The following is an 18,682-nucleotide window of genomic DNA, read 5'->3' on the forward strand; positions in this document are numbered from 1 at the left end:
GGAACCTCCCCAGGTGATTCTAATGTGCAGTCTGGTTGAGAACTACTTCACCCGTTAGAGCCTCCTCCCCTGAACCATGGGATGCGGCCCTGGGCAAACCCTCACCAGGATCAGGCCTGTCTTCCCTATGAGGTGTAACCCTGTGCCCTAGGCTCTGTAAATGTTCCCCCAGGTGAGAGCTTCCTCCTCCAGATTTAAGGGTACCCAGGCTGGGAGACTGTCCCCTGTCTTTCCCAGGTGGGCCTGTGCTTCTTGGGCTCCTCACAGGAAAGACCTGTCCCAGGTGCAAGGTCTCTCTGATGTAGAAGGCCTCCCTGAGATGGACAGACTGGGGGATCTTCCCAGGTGTGAACCTGCCTCTTGCCCCGCAGGTGTAAAGTATGCCCGCTGACCTTTTTCACCAAGTCGGAGATGCAGATCCACTCCAAGTCGCACACAGAGGCCAAGCCCCACAAGTGCCCGCACTGCTCTAAGTCCTTTGCCAACGCCTCCTACCTGGCCCAGCACCTGCGTATCCACCTGGGTGTCAAGCCCTACCACTGCTCCTACTGTGATAAGTCCTTCCGGCAGCTCTCCCACCTCCAGCAGCACACCAGGTGAGTGGCCTGCCTGCTGCTGCCCTGCTGCAGCCCAACTCAGCTCAGCACCTATGGCCTGGCACATGGAGCCAGTGCAAGGAGGGGCAAGGACCTTCTCCAGGTGCCTGTTGTCCTTGGGGTCTCGGGCCTTGCAGACCTCACTGGCCTCAGCTCTTGTTACTGTACCCTGCCCCCACTGTTTCTCATCTCTATGTCTTTGCACATGCTGTGTCCTTTACCAGAGACACCCTCCTGCTTTTCCCTGTTTCTCTGGCCATCCCCTTGTCCTCTCTCAGTCTAGCTTCCTCCAGGAAGCCCTCCCTGATTGCTCTAGCTGGGACCTGACCTCTGTGTCTCCACAAGGCCCTGTGCATGTCCATCATAGCCGTGGTAGGTGTCACACCCGTGTCTGTTTATCTGCCCACCTCACTCAGTCTGCTAGGAGTTCTTGAAGGCAAGAGCTCGGTCTCCTCCATTTCCATATCCCTAGTTTGTAGCACATAATAAGCAATTATTAAATATTTTGGAATAAATATAAATGGTTTTTACAGAGCATATGGTTCATCTATTTAACACATATTAACAAACTTTTACTCTATGCCAGACACTATTCTAGGTGTTGAGGATACAGCCAGGAACAAAACAGACAAAAATCTCTGCCTTCATGGGGCATACAATCTAGTTGAGTGTGTGAAAGGGAGATTCAAAGCTATAAATGCTTTAAGAAAAGCTTGTGGCTGAGCACGGTGGCTCACACCTTTAATCCCAGCGCTTTGGGAGGCCTAGGTGAGTGGATCACCTGAAGTCAGAAGTTCGAAACCAACCTGGCCAACATGGCAAAACCCCATCTCTATTAAAGATAACAAAAATTAGGCTGGGCTTGGTGGCTTACACCTATAATCCCAGTGCTTTGGGAGGCCGAGATGGGTGGATCATGAGGTCAGGAGATCGAGACCATCCTGGCCAACGTGGTGAAACCCCATGTCTACTAAAAATACAAAAATTAGCTGGGCATGGTGGCGCGTGCCTGTAATCCCAGCTACTCAGGAATCTGAGGCAGGAGAATCACTTGAACCAGGGAGGCAGAGGTTGCAGTGAGCTAAGGTACCATCACTGCACTCCAGCTTGGTGACAGAGCAAGACTCCGTCTTAAAAAAAAAAAAAAAAATTAGCTGGGCGTGGTGGCGGGCATCTGTAATCCTAGCTACTTGGGAGGCTGAGTCAGGAGAATCGCTTGAACCTGAGAGTGGAGGTTGCAGTGAGCCAAGATTCCACTCCAGCCTGGGCAACGAGACCGAAACTCTGTTTCAAAAAAAAAAAAGAAAAATTGTGCAGGAGGGTGTAGACATCAGAAAGACTGGCTCACCAAATAAAAATACCATTGGTATTTTAAAAAACAAGTTAAAGATTACCAGGATTTCAGTTCATCTGTTCAGAGGGGAAGCAGCAGAGTTGTCTTATGTGATGATGATCATCTGTGTGAGCATTGTCACGTGTTTGCCAATATCAGCATTGGAAAAGTCAGGGATAAAATTGGTTTTTGCTGTGGAATTTGTAATTTACAGAACTCACCAGATTTTCTCTGTTTTTTGGACTAATACTACTTAGAATGGCTTTTTTTTTTTTTTTTTTGAGATGAAGTCTCACTCTATTGCCCAGGCTGGAGCGCAGTATCATGATCTTGGATCACTGTAACCTCCACCTCCTCAGCTTCCCAAGTAGCTGGATTACAGCTGTGTGCCACCTTGAGAAGGGCTGTATTTGTTATTTGCTTTTTTTTGTTTTTTATCGTTTATTCATTTATCTTCATTGTCTTTGAATCGTTTATCCCTGGGTGCAAAATGTTTTACCTTGTCTATTTTGAGGGCACAATGTATGGGTATGATAGTAAGAATCAAATGGCAGGCTGGGCTCAGTGGCTCTTGCGTGTAATCCTAGCACTTTGTGAGGCTGAGGCGGGTCAATCACTTGAGCTCAGGAGTTCCAGACCAGCAACATGGCAAAACCCCATCTCTACAAAAAATACAAAAACTAGCTGGGAGTAATGGTGCATGCCTGTAATCCCAGCTACTCGGGAGGCTGAGGTGGGAGGATTGCTTCAACCCAGGAGGTTGAGGCTACAGTGAGCTGAGATTGCGCCACTGCACTCCAGCCTGGGTGACAGTGAGACCCTGACGAAAAAGAAAAGAATAAAATGGCAGAATGGCAGCAGGGCCAGGTGTCCGTCTGTTTTCTCGTTGCCATGCCTCCCAAGGCACAAATCTGACCGTATAAGTTTGTTTCAGCAGTTTTCTGATTTTGTTACTTTGATTTTTAAAAAAACTTGGCCAGGTTTATGTACAGAAATGTATGTAATAAGGTGTTGATTGATAAAGTCCTCCCGGTTGTATGGTTCTTAAAATTAGGGCATGTAATAGAAAAGCTTGAGAGATAACTCTGTTAGACTTTATAAAGCCTTCAGGCCAGAACTGTGTGTGTATATGTGAAAAAATTTTTATATTAGAGATCAGGAACCTAGAACCATCCAATTCACCTCTGCTAGATTGTGCCTATATGATGTGTAACATGGCGGGGGGTACCCTTTTTTTGGAGAATCTTCGTTTGTCAGTGTTCCTGGGCAAGCAGAGATTGATGTCTTTTTATAACCTTAAAGGCTGAAATTCCACAAGCCGTAGAGCAGGTCTGGTCCAGTTTCCTGGAGGACCGCGGAGGCCTCATTCCCACTTTTGAAGTGCAGTCCTTGTTTCTCACTCTCAGACTTGTCATGCCTAATTAAGTGAAATTCATCTTTAAATGTGACATTTCTGGCACAGCCATGGTTATAAATTTGATTTACCTAATTATATCCTGTTAAGAAGGAGAACAGATTCTTACAGGTCCTGTTTACAGAACTAATGACTGTAAAAGAAAAGGGTCTCAGCAAAGGTACTTTAAGAGTTTTTAGCAATTATTCCAAGTAGCTTTGTAGATAAGGCCAATTACCTCTGTTGTTTTCAATAGGATGATTATTTCAACATTTCCTTGATAATTTATTATTTCATATCTATATTAGGAGGTTTTTATAGTCCCCCTCCCACCCTCACCCCCAGAGTTCTGAAGAGTTAGTTGGAAGAAAGCACCATTTTAGGAATCTTTTATTCTAGTTTATTGAATACAGCCTCCTAAATTGAGGATTAGAGACAGATTAAAGAAAAAAGGAAGACCTTTAGAAAATTAGAACATTAACAATGAAATCAGTTTCATCCAGTCCTAAGGAGTGATTCCTGTTCCTCTGATCCTGGGTTAGTTAGCCCGCTCTCAAAGTTATCTCCTTCTGGACCAAGGACTTTTGGAGCCCACCTTGGCCTCTGGCAGTGTCTGGTCATGAAGAGGATGTTAGCTTGGCAGCCTGTGTGCATTTGTCTATTCTGGCTTGAAGCAGAGGCCTTTAAGCAAGTGTAAGGGTAAAAATCAGACCTGTTGATTAGACTAAATGATTCTGGTTAATTAATTATAATAACAATATCACAATGGAAGACAATGGAGTCCTCTATTAATATATAATGCATGATCAATTTTTCAGATTAAAAACATGTTAGGCTGGCTTAGTGGCTCACACCTATAATCCCAAAACTCTGGGAGGCTGAGGCGGATAGATCACTTGAGGTTAGGAGTTTGAGACCAGTCTGGTCAACATGGTAAAACCCTGTTTCTGCTAAAAATACAAAAATTAGCTGAGTGTGGTGGGTGCCTGTAATCCCATCTACTCGGGAGGCTGAGACAGGAGAATCACTCGAACCTGGGAGTTAGAGGTTGCAGTGAGCCGAGATTGTGCCACTTCACTCCAGCCTGGGTGACAGAGCAAGACTCCATCTCGACAACAAAAAAAACATGTTATAGGCAGCAAGTGCATTGGGCCATCTTCAGGGTCTTTTAATCCCATGAAGCGTTAACTAATTGTTAAGGGTATTTTAAATCGAGAGACAAAATCTTTTTAAGGAAATATCAATACTTATGCCAGCCTCTGTGCATTAAAATAGGTTTTTTTGGTCCATCTTAGAAAGTGCACAAGAACATATTATGCATTATACGTATTATATGTTTATATATGTATAAAATTAACCCAGGGAGGTTAAGTTTCTCTTTGTATTTGCCAACTTTCTTATGCTACCAACTTCATAGGGCAGCTATCACTCTACTGTTTGGCTATTATAAATATGAAGAATACATAGGCTGGGCGCTGTGGCTCACGTCTGTAATCCCAGAACTTTGGGAGGCCGAGGCGGGTGGATCACTTGAGGTCAGGAGTTTAAGACCAGCCTGATCAACATGGTGAAACCGCATCTCTGCTAAAAATACAAAAATTAGCCAGGTGTGGTGGGGGGTGCCTTTAATTCCAGCTACTTGGGAGGCTGAGGCAGGGGAATCACTTGTACCTGGGAAGGGGACGTTGCAGTGAGCTGAGATCTTACCACTGTACTCCAACCTGGATGACAGAGCAAGGCTTTGTCTTAAAAAACAAACAAAAAACAAAAGGAAACTACAAAACCCAATCATTGTGAGCATCCCTCCTTTTATAAAGCAAAGAAGCAAATCTTTGGTGTTGCCCAGCAACTCCAAGAGCATTTGCATTTGCACCTTGACAGTTTTATCCTTCTGAATCAGGGACCTAGGGACCTGGTTCTGAGAAAGGCGACAGCACAAAGCTGATGGAACGGGCACACTAATAAACACAGGAACGAGTGATAATAACGATGAAGAATTCTGTTTTTTTTTGTTCAAGAAGTAGACTGCTTAAAAATATGAAGAACATGACAAAAAAAAAAAAAAAAAAAGGCAAAAAATTAACAGGCCTTTGAAGGAAAGGAGAGTATTTTGCTAGAATGTTTTTTGGCCCAGGGATTATTCTCCACTCCTGAGGGCACAATTTTTTTTTCCCATCTCTCTCTCTCCTTTGGAGTAATTTGAGTTCATAATGGCAGGAAACCAACCAAACAAAAAAGAATTCTATCAACATTTGGAAGACAACTTCTAAGTCACTAGGCGCTAGCACATATAATTAAATTGATGTGTCCTAACTCAGAGGCAAAGAGGCAAGTGTCCCAAATGCCCAGAACTCCCAGGATTCTTTAGACAAACAAACAAAAAATTCCAAAGCTGAAGAAGCAACCAGATTCCAGATTCCTTGTCCTCTGCTGTTTGACAGAGGCCCTTTCCCATTTGTTTGTCCCTTGGTGGAGAAGCCGACCTCAGATCATATAATCAAATCCATCCTCCCAATGATACAGCCACTAAATGAAGGGCGTAAGAGAAGGTCATGTCCGAAACAGAGCCAGCTCTGGGTCAATCAGTAGAGGTAGGGTTAGCAAGAGGGCGAGCAAGATCCGCCCTAGGAGTTGAGAAGGATGTGCCTGGGAGCATGGTTGGAGTGAGGCGGTTGAGTGGGCCCGCAGCGTGAAAGGAAGGCGCAGGCCAAGTGGGGGACTTGCAGAGTGTTGCACAAGTCCAGGCTTCAGAAGGATCAGCCTCTACATAATAAACACCACATGGATTTATAGAGAAAATAGAACATTTTCTGTTGTTGCTAGTCTGTTCCTGGTAGAAAACCAGCATTGTCCCATGCAGTTAGCATATGTATGAGGGTTGTCCGTACCTGCAGGTGTCGCAGTGCAGAAGTCAGGGGTAACATTGTTTTGAGCTTGAGGCCAGGAGTCTGAGACTGGCCTGCGTAACATGGTGAGACCCCAATCTCTAGAAATAAATTAAAAAATGAGCTGAGTGTGTTAGCATGTGTTGTAGTTCCAGCTACTCAGGAGGCTGAGGTGGGAGCATTGCTTGAACCCAGGAGGTAGAGGCTGCAGTGAGCTGAGATCGTGCCACCGCACTGCAGCCTGGGTGACAGAGGAAGACCCTATCTAAACAAACAAACAAAAACCATTGTTTTGGGAGGAAGTTAGTAAGTTGTAGGAAATGGCTGAAAGTTTTATCTATTTGTGGAACTAGAGCTAGACAGAGTGACTTTGGATTTGTCTGTCTGTTTATCCAGGGTGCAAAGTGTTTTTGCTTTTTTCTTTTCCTGGCTGGTGATGTTTTATACCTGCCTAATGATCATTGCAGCAGGGGAAAGTGTCATTTTATTTTTTTCAAGTCTGATAATAATGCTAATAATGACGACGACAACTATTCCTTGTCAGAGAACATCTGTGTGCCACGTCCCGCTTAAAGTGTTTTAATATACAAGGTGTCCATAAGATCCCTGTACAGTATGAATTTATTATTTCTTCATAAGAGATAATGAATTTGAAAAATGCTACAGAGGGGGAATCCTCTCAAGGAATATTTAACTTTCATATATCTATGACCATTGTTTTAGTTATAAAACAAAACATGCCCAAAGCCATCTCATGGCTGAGGAATGAAAGTGATAATTCATGAATCCTTAATAATTTTATTGAAACATTGAATACATTTCCTTTGTTTTCATAAGTTGCTTAACTTAAATAGAAATTATTAAAAACTAACACTGCAAAAATATTTTATGAACACCCTTTAAATTCTTACAGCCTTTATTATTATCCCCATTTTAGAGAGGAGGAAACTGAGGCTGAGGGAGGGAGTCGACTGCCCAAGGTCACACAGCTAAGAGGTGGCAGAAGCAAGATTCGAGGGCAGTGCATCAAGGAGCAGCCCAGTTCGGGAGGAAGGAAGGGGCTGGGGCGTCGGACTGCAGAAGAAGCACATGGGGATGGCAGTGCCAGGCAAGAAAGCAGACCAAGTCTTTGGAGCCCCTGGGTGGGACTGGGTAGTCCAGGGCCACTAGCTTCAGCTCAGCTTCCTTATGCTGCCTAAAGAAGAGGGACCACCGGCTGGGAGCAGTGTCTCACGCCTATAATCGCAGCAGCACTTTGGGAGGCTGAGGTGGGAGGATCACTTGAGGTCAGGAATTCGAGACCAGCCTGGCTAACATGGTCTCGAACCATGGTGGTCTACTAAAAATACAAAAAAATTAGCCAGACATGGTGGCGTGGGCCTGTAGTCCCCAGGTACTTGGGAGGCTGAGGCAGGATAATCGCTTGAACCAGGGAGGCAGAGGTTGCTGTGAACTGAGATGATGCCGCTGCACTCCAGCCTCAGCAGCAGAGTGAGACTTAGAGTCAGAAGAAGAAGAGTGACCACTTAGAGTCAGGGTGGACTTCTCAACAGATGTGGGAGCTGGGGCTGGGTGCCCCCCAGTGGGAAGATGCCCTACAAAGAGAGGATTCCCATGTCAGAACTGAGGGCTCAGGCTTGACTTGAAGTTCAGGGACTGAAGATAAGAGCTTTGTGGCCAGGAGAACTGGCAGCCTGGTCCTTCCTTCATCCAGCAGTTGTTCCCTGAAGCTTTTTCTGAGCCAGCCCCATGCTGGATGCCATGCATAGGGACACGGGAGCGGGCAGAGGCAGGCCCCTGCCACTGTGATCTGGGAGGCTGGCAGATGCGGAAACTTCCTTGAGAGAGGGAAGTAGGAGGTGGAGGCTGGGGAGGATCATCTGGGTCGAGTACAGAGGGGCCCACAGCCCTCCCCAGTCATGAGCAAAGGCTCCAGGCCTGCTGGGGGCTGCATCTGCATGTGTGTTGGGGGAGGTTGGTAAGATGCCCCTCTGGGGAGTGCAGTGGCAGAGGAGGAGGCCTTAGAAACCAAGGCCAGAATGTGAAGGGCCTTGCAAGCTGGGGAAGCGGGATATGGACTCTGTCATGGAAAAAGAGGGAGATCGTGGAAGCTGCCAGACTGGACCGCGACAAGGTCAGAGCCCTGCAGCTTCGGCCGTGCCAAGGCCAGGTGGGGAGAGGCTGAGGCTGGGGAGTCTAGGGGGAGGCCAGGCGGTCATTGCACTTGATGGGTGGAGGCCAGTGGGCAGCTTGCTGGCCAAGAGGGCTCGGCTGGTTCCTGAGGAATGACCTGAATCCGCTGGAGCACTGTCTTTCAGTCAGTCAGCAAACCCTATGAAATACCCCGGGGCATGGAAGTCGTTGATTATGTGGAACATATTTCTCTTGTCAATGATTGACTTCAGAGAGAAAGAACTTGCTTTCCTTCATTCAGTCTGTGTCTATTTATGGAATCCCCTCTGTGCTGAGCCCATGCGAGACACTGGGGTGATGGTGGGGGATGAGCCCAGGGGAGTTCCTCTGAAGGAACACAGTGACCAAACATGGACAAAATAAGTACAGAGACTTCTGGGAAGCCAGCGTTTTTGTTGCCTGAGAGGTGGGCTGCGGGGAGTCTGACCTGGTCCCCAGGTCAGGGCAGGCTGCTCTGATGAAGTGCCCAGGTCAGGGCAGGCTGCTCTGATGAAGTCCCCAGGTCAGGGCAGGCTGCTCTGATGAAGGGCTGGCTCAGTGCCAGAGGAGCTAGTGCAAGGCCACTGTGACTGGGTTTCAGGGCAGGGGGAGAAGGGGCTGTGGGGTTTAAAACAGGCAGTGTGAGTCCTGGGGATCCTTAGGCATTAGGTGATGGGGGCTTAACTAAACGAATTCCCCAGCCCTAGAGGGAATGAGGATGGGATGAAGTGAAGAGGATGCTGGCCTCAGGTGGAGTTGGTCCAGATGACTCTTAAGGTCCTTCCATTGTAGAGACAGGGGCAGCAGCCTGGGATGGGATCCTGAAATGTGACACCCAGAAATGTGCAGATAGAACAGGGGTGATCAGAACTGGATCTGCCCAGCTTCTCTTGGCACAGCTATTGTGGAAGTCCAGACCCCAGGCCTTGATCCTGAGACTGGGACCCATCTGTGCCCTCGGGATTCCCCGTCTAGCAGGGGAGACAGAAGTGTGGGCGGCCTCAAGGGTCCAGTGGGGTTAACTGTGGTGAGGAATGTGCTCAGGAAGCCTGGGGGGTGAGGAGCAGCACGCTCGGGAACTTCCGCAGAGCCCCACTCACTGATGACTCTGGAAGGATTAACTGACATTTACTGGGCAGAGGAGCTGGGGAGGTCCTACTGCTGAGGATGCAGATGTAGCAGAGGTGTGGGAAGACTCATCAGACATGGCTGGCAGGGAAGAATCAGTCTCTGACCAGGGTGTAGGGTGCGTACAAGCAGGGAGGGGACACTGGACCACCTGGTGAAGGCCTTGAATTACATCTAAGGAATTTGGGCTTTGTCATTGTTTATAATGGCAGCCAGTGGGCTTATTGGTGGCAGGGAGTGTTTCTTACTCAACCCTGTGTCCCTAAGTCCAGCACTAGGCCTGGCCATAGGGGCCTTAGTTTCTTTGATGAGTTCATTGATGGGCTGATGGCAAACCCAGTCAGTGAGAGGGACTGGAGCCTTGGAAGGAAGGAGTGGACACCCTTTTGGTCAAATCTGGATATTCCCCTCTACTTTTGCTCCTCAACAAATTAGGCAAACAAGGTTCAGGCCCAGCTGGCATTTCATTGCCCACCTGCTTGGCACAGAGATTTGCCTGAACAGATGCTTCAAGACACGCCCAGGGAGATGGTGCAAAGGCATGAGTGTGAAAAGCAGGGAAGGCTACTGTTAGTGCATGCCAGGCTGCTGAGCTCCATTTGTGGACATCCTCGCTCAGTCCACAGCTGGGCTTCTGGGCAGGTACAGGGTCATCAGACCTCAAGTCATTGCTGCAATGTCACCTTCCCCATGAAGCCCTACCCCCGTTTAAAACTGCACCCCTCCTTCCGGCACTCACGGTCACCCTCATCTTGTTCTGTTTTTCCCACAGCACTCACTACCTTCTACATGTGATTTCCTTTTTAATTTCATGCTTTTTGCTTGTTTCCTCCAGGCAGTGGCTTTTGTCTGTTTTGTTTATGATATATTCCAAGTACCTAGCACAGTGCCTGGGGCATGGGTTCCCAATGTAATGAATGTGGATGAATGAGTAATGATAACTGGCGAACGTTAATTCAGTGCTGACTTTGTACCAACACTAGGCTAAGCCCTTTACGTGCATTATCTGATGTTATCTTCACAAAGCCCTGTGAGGTAGGGACTGTATTTTTATGCCCATTTTGCAGATGAGGAAACTGATGCAGTGTCTTCTCCAAGGTCACCCAGCTGGTAAATAGCCAAGATGAGAATCCATGAGTGGCAGGGACAGGAGGAGCTCCCAGGGAGGACACGGAGGGGCTGAGCAAGGGCCCTGCTGTTTTGTGTTCTCTCATTTACTGGGGTGACCATGTAGCTGTCACGGACATGTGCCTGACATGGAGCAGGGACAGGAAATAAGTGTCTGGGGCCAATTAGAGGGAGATGTCTCCTTCTTAAGGAAGGAGGCTGGGTGGGCAGGGAAGGTCCCGACAAAGCTGTGCATCTGCATTCTTTGCAATGTGTGGTCTGTAGCCTGCAGTGTGGGGTTTTTGAAAGAGAGGACCAGGCCTGCACTGAGTTTCTGCGAGGGCTCTGGTGGTGGGCCGGAGACAGCAGGGACCTCTGGGAAGCGGGAGGCTCTGGTCGCACTGGCGGTGGAGGCCAGAGATGGAAGGAGGAGCCATGGCCTTTGAAGTCCCCAGCTCTCGCCTGGGCTCACTCTTGGTCCCTGGGGAGTGTGGGCAGGGTAGGGACCGAGAGGCTTAGGGGCTAGAGGAAGGACTTGGGGACTGAAGCAGTCTTGGGGTGTGTGTTAGAGACCTCCACCTCACTGGGCTGCCCATTACAGAATCCACACAGGCGACAGACCCTACAAGTGCCCACATCCTGGCTGCGAGAAGGCTTTCACTCAGCTCTCCAACCTGCAGGTGAGTGCCCGCCTGCCTCCCACCCCTAGGTGCTGCGCTGCCTCCCCCACCCCTGCAAGGGAGTGTGGGAAGGGGGTGGGGTGGGGAATCCCTGTTCCTCTCCTGACCCCCTGCTGTGCCCCACAGTCTCACCAGCGCCAGCACAACAAGGACAAGCCCTACAAGTGTCCCAACTGCTACCGGGCCTACTCGGACTCCGCCTCCCTGCAGATCCACCTCTCGGCCCACGCCATCAAGCACGCCAAGGCTTACTGCTGCAGCATGTGTGGTCGGGCCTACACCTCGGTGAGTGCCAGTCGTTTGGCCTGTGTCCTGCCCTGGTGGAGCCACTCTCTTCCAGGCCTCAGCTGCCTCCCCCTCTTCAGATCTGTGCTGACTCTTCCCATTTTCCAAAGAAACTGAGGCCTAGAGAGGGGAAGTGACTCCCTGAGATCACAGGGCAAGGCAGAGCCAGGGCTTCTGCTTCCTACTTCTGGTTCAGCTACTCCAGGCTGAGCCCCTAGCCTCCTGCTCACCTTCAGCCTGGGTCTTCGAGGCTCTGGAGTATACGGCAGTGGCAGGAAGCTTTTCACCCGCTCTTAAGCAGAAGCTACAATCCCCATCTTGGCCACAAGGTGGCATAGTGACATGGCCCAGAGCTCCCCTCATCTCAGGAAAGGCCTGAGCACCCCAGAAAGCTCATAGCATTCAGCCCCCATCCCTGGGTGGGAATTTCCCCAAACGAGGGCCTTTTGGCACCCAGAAACAGCATTCGCCCCCAGGCAAGTCGCTTGAGTGTGGGATTCTGGTTGATCTAACATTCTAGTTAACAGACCCCATATCCCCAGCATAGAGGTCACTGAGCCTCAGTTTCCTCATCTGTCAAATGGATGAACTCACAGGGCTGTTGGCTGGCAGAGTGGCACCAAATCAACCTGAGCTAGTACCATTATTTGTTCACTCAGTGTTTACTAAACACTTCTGCCTGGCACTTGGGCATCAGGTTGAGCCAGACAGATCTATGGTTTTTTTTGCGCCCCAGGGAAGTTAAGAACTACTGTTGGAGACAAGTATTAAACAAATACACATGTAACTGTTTGATGGCAAATTGTGTAACTGCTGTAAAGCACAGCATCTCTGCCCTAGTCCAGATGGACATTTGGGCAGGACCTTTCCATTGTGGGCGCTGGCCTGTGTGTGGTAGGGTTCTGAGCAGCATTCCAGGCCTCCACCCACTAGATGCCAGGAGCAACCCCTCCTCAAGTGGTGACAGCCAAAAATGTCTCCAGGGAGGACACAGAGGGGCTGAGCTGCAGGGCCATGCTGTCCCGCCTTCCGGAGTCCTGCATTCTGGTGGACAGCGTGGCCCTTGCTCAGCCCCTCTGTGTCCTCCCTGGGAGCTCCTTCTGTCCCTGCCACTCCTGGGTTCTCATCCTGGCTCTTTGTCCCTAGAGGGCAAAATCACCTCAATTGAGAGCCACTGTGATAAAAGAAAAGTATGTTTTGAAATACAGCAGGGAGGACAGAATGGAGCTGGGAAGGGGGATGGGTCCAGATTGACCACCTAGGGGAGCACCACTTAGATGAAGCCTTGAAAGATAATTGGATGAAGAAGAGAAAGAGGGGAAAGAAGCTTCCATGCAGGGAACACTGAGTGCAGACCCCCTGAGGTGCATAAACTTGGCATGTTACAAGAACTCAAAGGAAATTAGGTCATTTGGGGCCTTGGGGCTCTGTTAGGAAAATACGGATATTTTTTCAGGTGGAATGGGAAGCCACAGGGAGGGGATTGTCAGGGAGGGTTTTTTTTTTTTTTTCTGTATTTTAGAGACGAGACCTTGCTATGTTACCCAGGCTGGACTCAAAATCCTGGGCTCAAGGGATCTTCCTGCTTCAACCTCCAGAGTAGCGGGGGCTACAGGTGTGTGCCACAGTGCCTGGCAGGGAAGGTATTTTGCAAGGTCACTCTGGCTGGAGGGGGTTCATGGATCATAGGTGGGGTTTTCGGCGGTACTTGTCAGGTGCTGGAAGGGCTGCGACTTGCTAAGTACTGAGTCTGTAACATGTATTCTTCCCTGGAGTCCAAAGGGCAGAGGAGGGTCAAGAGGCTACAAGGACAGAATCTGCAGAGAAAAGGGTTCCAAAGGGGTGAGTGGGAGCCCTGCTTGGCTAGCTGATCTCCAGTCAATCCCTGCCTCTCTCCAAGGCTCAAGTCTTCCGTAACCTCCTCCTACACCATCAGCCAATCCTGCCTCATCCATACTCCTGTTTTTTGAAGTAGAATCCAGACATCATACTATTTCTAAAAATTTCACTTTATGTCTCTAACGATAAAGACTCCTTTTTTGAGCATATCCACAATACCTTTGGAATATCTAAAAGTAATTAACTGAAGTCCTTATCATCAAATACCTATTCAGCATTGACATTCCCATTTGTCTCATGAATGCCATGATTTTGTGTATTTACATCCTTTTTTATTTTTATTGAGACACAGTCTCCCTCTGTCATCCAGTGGCACAGACTCAGCTCACTGAAACATCCGCCGCCCAATTTCAAGCGATTCTCCTGCCTCAGCCTCCTGAGTAGCTAGGAATACAGGCACGCGCCACCACGCCTGGCTAATGTTTTTGTATTTTTAGTAGAGACAGGGTTTCACCATGTTGGCCAGGCTGGTCTTGAACTCCTGACCTCAGACGATCTGCCCACCTCAGCCTCCGAAAGTGCTGGGATTATAGGTGTGAACCACTGCACCTGGCCTACCTTATTCTTTTGAGATCAAGATCCAAATAAGATTCCTACGTCGTAGTGGGTTAGTATATCTTTTAATCTCTAGATCCCCTTACCCCCACTTTTTTTCTTTGCTATTTATTCACTGAAGAATAGTTTCCTAGCTAGAAATTTGTGGGTTGCTTCCCTCTGGTATTGAATAGCATGTCACTGCCACATTTGAGGGCTTCCTCTGCTGGGCTCTGAGCATATTGAGGTCTGAAGTCAAGGAGTGGCAGGTGTGAGTACCACCTCTGCTCCTGGTAAAGGCCATTGGAAGGATGTGGGACTTAGTGTGAGGGCTTCTGGGCCTGCAGTGAGCCCTGGGTCACAGCCTCACCTACCCAGTCCTAGTGCCTCGGGTCAGACCCAGCAGAGCCAGTGGAGGACATTAGTACAGACCTGTAGTCCCAGCTACTTGGAGGGCTGAGGTGGGAGGACTGCTTGAGCCCAGGAGGTTGAGGCTGCAGTGAGCTGTGATTGTGCCACAGCATTCCAGCTTGAGCAACACAGTGAGAACTTCAAAAAAGAAAGTAAAAGGGAGGAAAGGAAATGTAGAGACTGGGGCAGGAGTGGACCCTTCAACTCTCACTCCATGCTAAAGGCTTGATCTCTGTAACCATAGCAACCTGTTGAGGTTGCTCCTCCCCCGTGCCTGCTCACAGAGGAGGAAACTGAGGCTCAGAGAGACAAGATGACTTGTCCAAGTTCTCACCATTAGAAAAGACTGGCAGAGCTAGACTCAGACCCAAGCCTACTGCTTCACTGTCACTGGGATCAGCAGCCAGATGCAGGAACTGTGCTCCACCTGGCAGGCAGGGCTGAGGTTCAGCCAGTATACCCAGCTACAGCCAGCTGGTTGTAGGAGGTTACAGAAAACTTGAGCCTTGGAGAGAGGCAGGGACTGAGTGGAGATCAGCTAGCCAAGCGGGGGCTCCCACTCACCCCTTTGGAGCCCTTTTTCCTGCCCTGCAGATTCTGTCATCTTAACCTCTTAGCCAGGTGGCAAGGGGCTGAGGGCCTGACCCTGGGGAGCCACAGGTGGGCGCTGCTGAGGGGCGAGCTCTCCAGCCAGCACTCACCCCAGGCAGCAGTGCAGTGTCTCTAGAACCAATGCCCTATGCGCATCTGACTCTGCGAAGCTGTGGCTGTCTTCCACTCTCTGGACTGTCTACCAAGAGCCCTCCAGTGGTTGCTGGTGGGAACTGCAGCCTCTTCTCCCTCCCTTGCCGGTGGTTCTCTATTCTGAATCTCACCCCTGCCCACAGGAGACCTACCTGATGAAGCACATGTCCAAACACACGGTGGTGGAGCACCTGGTGAGCCATCACTCACCCCAGAGGACGGAGTCCCCCGGCATCCCGGTGCGAATCTCTCTCATCTGAGCCCACTGGAGGCGCCGCCCCACCCGGCCCACTGGCAGACACAGACCCAGGCAGCACCAGGCCCCGACTCCCTCTGGGGGCCCTCCAGGAACCACCAAGCTCTCTCACGACCTTCCCAACCTTCCAGAAAGCTTGGTCCGCAGAAGCCCTGCCTGGTCCAGTCCGGGGGTGGCCAGGCCAACTGCAAGATTCTGGACTGTTTTGGTGGCATCCAAAGACGATCTCAGAGCACTTTGAACCTCTCTGTTGAGTTTTCTTTTTGTTCCCCACCCTTCACTTGCTTCACTGTTTTTCTTTTTTTTGTTTGTTTGTTTCTTAAGTTTGTTTTGGAAATAACAGAAAAGATATTTATTGGCCAGGAAGTTGGTGCTGCTAAGACCGAGAAATTTAAAGAATCGGACAGATGGACGCAGAGAACCAGAGGGCAGTGTGGGACCTTCTCTTGCCATGGCCTCAGGTCTTGAGGGAAGGCTCAGGCCTGGGTTTCTGGACTGCAAAGGGGACCCCCAGGTGGGAGGGGCAGGAAGCAGCCAGAGTGAGCCCTTTGCCCCTGAGCGCCAGGCTCACACCTCTTGAGCTGTGCCCTGGGCATCACTGAGCAGAGGGGTGTGGCAGCTTCAGGAGGCAGAAATGAGAGGGGCAGGAGATCCACAGGACCAAAGGGTGCAGTGATGGGCTGGGTGGTGGGCGGGCCCAGGGAAATGGGGTGGGGTTGGGCTGGGTAAGACCTGGCCCTCTCCTGATGCCCTGAAGACCATCCCAGTCTACCTCGGTGCTGGCCAGGAAACCTTTCGGCTACCTCTCCCACCATCCCAGACTGTGGGCAGGGGGATGGAGAGGGAGTGGGCCTGGGGCTGGGACCTCCCTCCAGAATTTCCTCCAGATGGGGGCAGTGCCCAGGGAGGGGTTATTTGTCTTCCCTGCGGTGGAGTAGGAATCCCCAGCCCAGGCCCTAGGCCTCTCAGCAGGGAAGGGATCCTCGGGGAGGCGGGTCCCAGGAGCAGACCCTACCCCCAGCCCCCACAGACACACCCCAATCTGAAAGCCATGCGTGTCCGTGTATATAGGAACCATGTACAGAGCCCGGAGAAGCCCCCCACATCCCCCCCGGGAAAAAAAAGAAAACTAGACAGAAACTCATCTATATATTCTGTATCTGGAGTTCCGTTTTGAATATTAACTGTGTTATTTTTATACACTTTTTAAGCCTTAACTCGCCATTGATTTACCAGTTTAACGTTTCCTGGGGTTTCTTTTCCCATGGGATCCTCTGCCCCCACCCCCAGCCCTTTGTTTGACTTGCGTCGTCTGATACTCAGTATTGTAGCTTTTTGTCCGCATGTTACTCCCTGTAAATACGCTGTTATACATACTGTTAACACCCCTTTGCTTTTTCTATGGGACCTCCAGGCCACCATATTTAGAACTAGTTACCTTATTAAAAAAGAAAAAACAGTCTGTTGGCTTCTCAGTCTGCATCTCGGAGGCAGGGAGGTGAGGGCAGGTGCCCCTCAGACACTTCAGGAAGGAAGATTGCATTTTATTTAAAAAAGGGGGTGGGGAGCAAATGAAAATCAAATGTTGGGGGAAAACACTAAAGGGGGCAAGAAACAAAGGAATTACAAACCCTCTGCTCTTTGTATTTCTCTGTTGTGAAGAATAAACTGTACCTGCACCCGGGTGGCGGTGGTGTTTGGCGTGCTCTGTGCGAGGGCGGGGCTGGGGGGCACCTTTCCACTGCTCCTCTCCCCTCCCCCGCCCCCAGACTTGGAAGGAAGTGGCCTCTCACTGTGGGCTGACCTCACTTCAGGTGCTGAACTGAGTGCTTTATGTTGATTGCGTCACAACTCCCTAAGAAGTGGGTAGCAAACCAAGAGAGGCTCTTCACTACGGACAGTGCTACAGTGTAGTCAGTGACACAAATTGGCCCGGCATTGCCTAGTTCTGGAGCCTTTTTGGATGTACTAGCTCCACCACAAGTCTCACTTCCACTGCTCCCTGAGGGGCACCCCACCCATCTGTGGGGGTCCATCATGAGTGCCTGATTTGTGGAAGCGATTCTAGTGACTGGAGGGCGAGTCCAAGACGTCCCTGTCATACATTTTTTCCCCCCTGGAGGTCAATGTTTTGATAGCCTAGGAAGGAAATTTAGTAGTTCCTGAAAAATTTATCAAGGCTGGCCCTGTGAAAGGACTGTGGGGAAGACAGAAGTGACTACCATGGAGCTCATCATCGAGAACTTATTTCCCATAGTTCTCACAGTCCTTGTGTGTCAAGACTTGGCTGCAAGTGATATAAAGTCCAATCCAAACAAGGATGCATTGGCTTATATAACAGGACAGTGGTCAGGCCAGCTTCAGGGCTCAAAGGATGTGTCTCCAGCTCTCCACTCCATTGTTAGTCGGCTTCAGCCTGAGGCTCCTATGGGAGCCCTCAGTAACCAGCTCTCGTCTCACAGTCCACAGGGTTCCAGCAATCAAGCCTCTGTCTCTCTGACAAAAGCCTCAGTGTCTTCATCCGTTTTATGCTGCTATAACAGGATATCACAAACTGGGTAATTTATAAAGTTCTGTTCATGATAAATTCCAGTCTCATAGCTCTGGAGGTTGGGAGGTCCAAGAGCATGGTGCCAGCATCTGGTGAGGGCCTTCATGCCATGTCATCTCATACCGGAAGGCAGAAGAGCAAGAGAGGGTGAGGCCAGGCTTGGTGGCTCATGCTTGTAATCTCAGCACTTCAGGAGGCCAAGGCAGGAGGATCACTTGAGCCCAGGAGTTTGAAACCAGCCTGGGCAACACAGGGAGACCTTATCTCTACAAAAAAAAAAAAAAAAGATTAGCCAGGTGTGGGGGTGCATGTGCCTGTAGTCCCAGATACTTGGGAGGCTGAGGTGAGAGAATTCCTTGAGCCTGGGAGGTCAGGGCTATGGTGAGTCATGATTGCACCTTTAAACTCCAGACTGGGGACAGAACAAGACTTCATCTCAAAACAAAAAAACAAAAGGTGAGAGTGAGAAAAATAGAACTTGAAGCCTCGTGGCCTTTTTTTTTTTTTTGAGACGGAGCTTCGATCTTGTTGCCCAGGCTGGAGTGCGATGGCGCGATCTTGGCTTACTGCAACCTCTGCCTCCCAGGTTCAAGTGCTTCTCCTGCCTCAGCCTCCTGAGTAGCTGGGATTACAGGCATGTACCACCACACCCGGCTAATTTTGTATTTTTAGTAGAGACAGGGTTCCTCCATGTTGGCCAGGCTGGTC

General features: G+C 49.7%; 1 protein-coding gene and 1 pseudogene across 2 annotated transcripts in view; both read left to right on the forward strand.

Annotated features, from left to right (window-relative positions):
- Positions 1-17,108, forward strand: part of ZNF362 (zinc finger protein 362) — a 41,516-nt gene extending 24,408 nt beyond the window's left edge. For both annotated transcript variants that reach the window (XM_021677138.2, XM_064363662.1), the window contains 4 exons: positions 372-596; positions 11,216-11,294; positions 11,421-11,579; positions 15,311-17,108. In XM_021677138.2, the coding sequence (XP_021532813.1) occupies positions 372-596; positions 11,216-11,294; positions 11,421-11,579; positions 15,311-15,427 (580 nt within the window). In that variant the 3' untranslated portion in view covers positions 15,428-17,108. The remainder of the gene's footprint in view (positions 1-371; positions 597-11,215; positions 11,295-11,420; positions 11,580-15,310) is intronic.
- Positions 16,112-17,108, forward strand: LOC110569526 (uncharacterized; annotated as a pseudogene).
- Positions 17,109-18,682: the final 1,574 nt, after the last annotated feature.

This window comes from Aotus nancymaae, unplaced genomic scaffold (assembly GCF_030222135.1).
Source record: "Aotus nancymaae isolate 86718 unplaced genomic scaffold, 86718_ANA_hifiasm-v0.15.2.pri h1tg000053l, whole genome shotgun sequence".
NCBI classification, from domain to species: Eukaryota; Metazoa; Chordata; class Mammalia; order Primates; family Aotidae; genus Aotus; species Aotus nancymaae.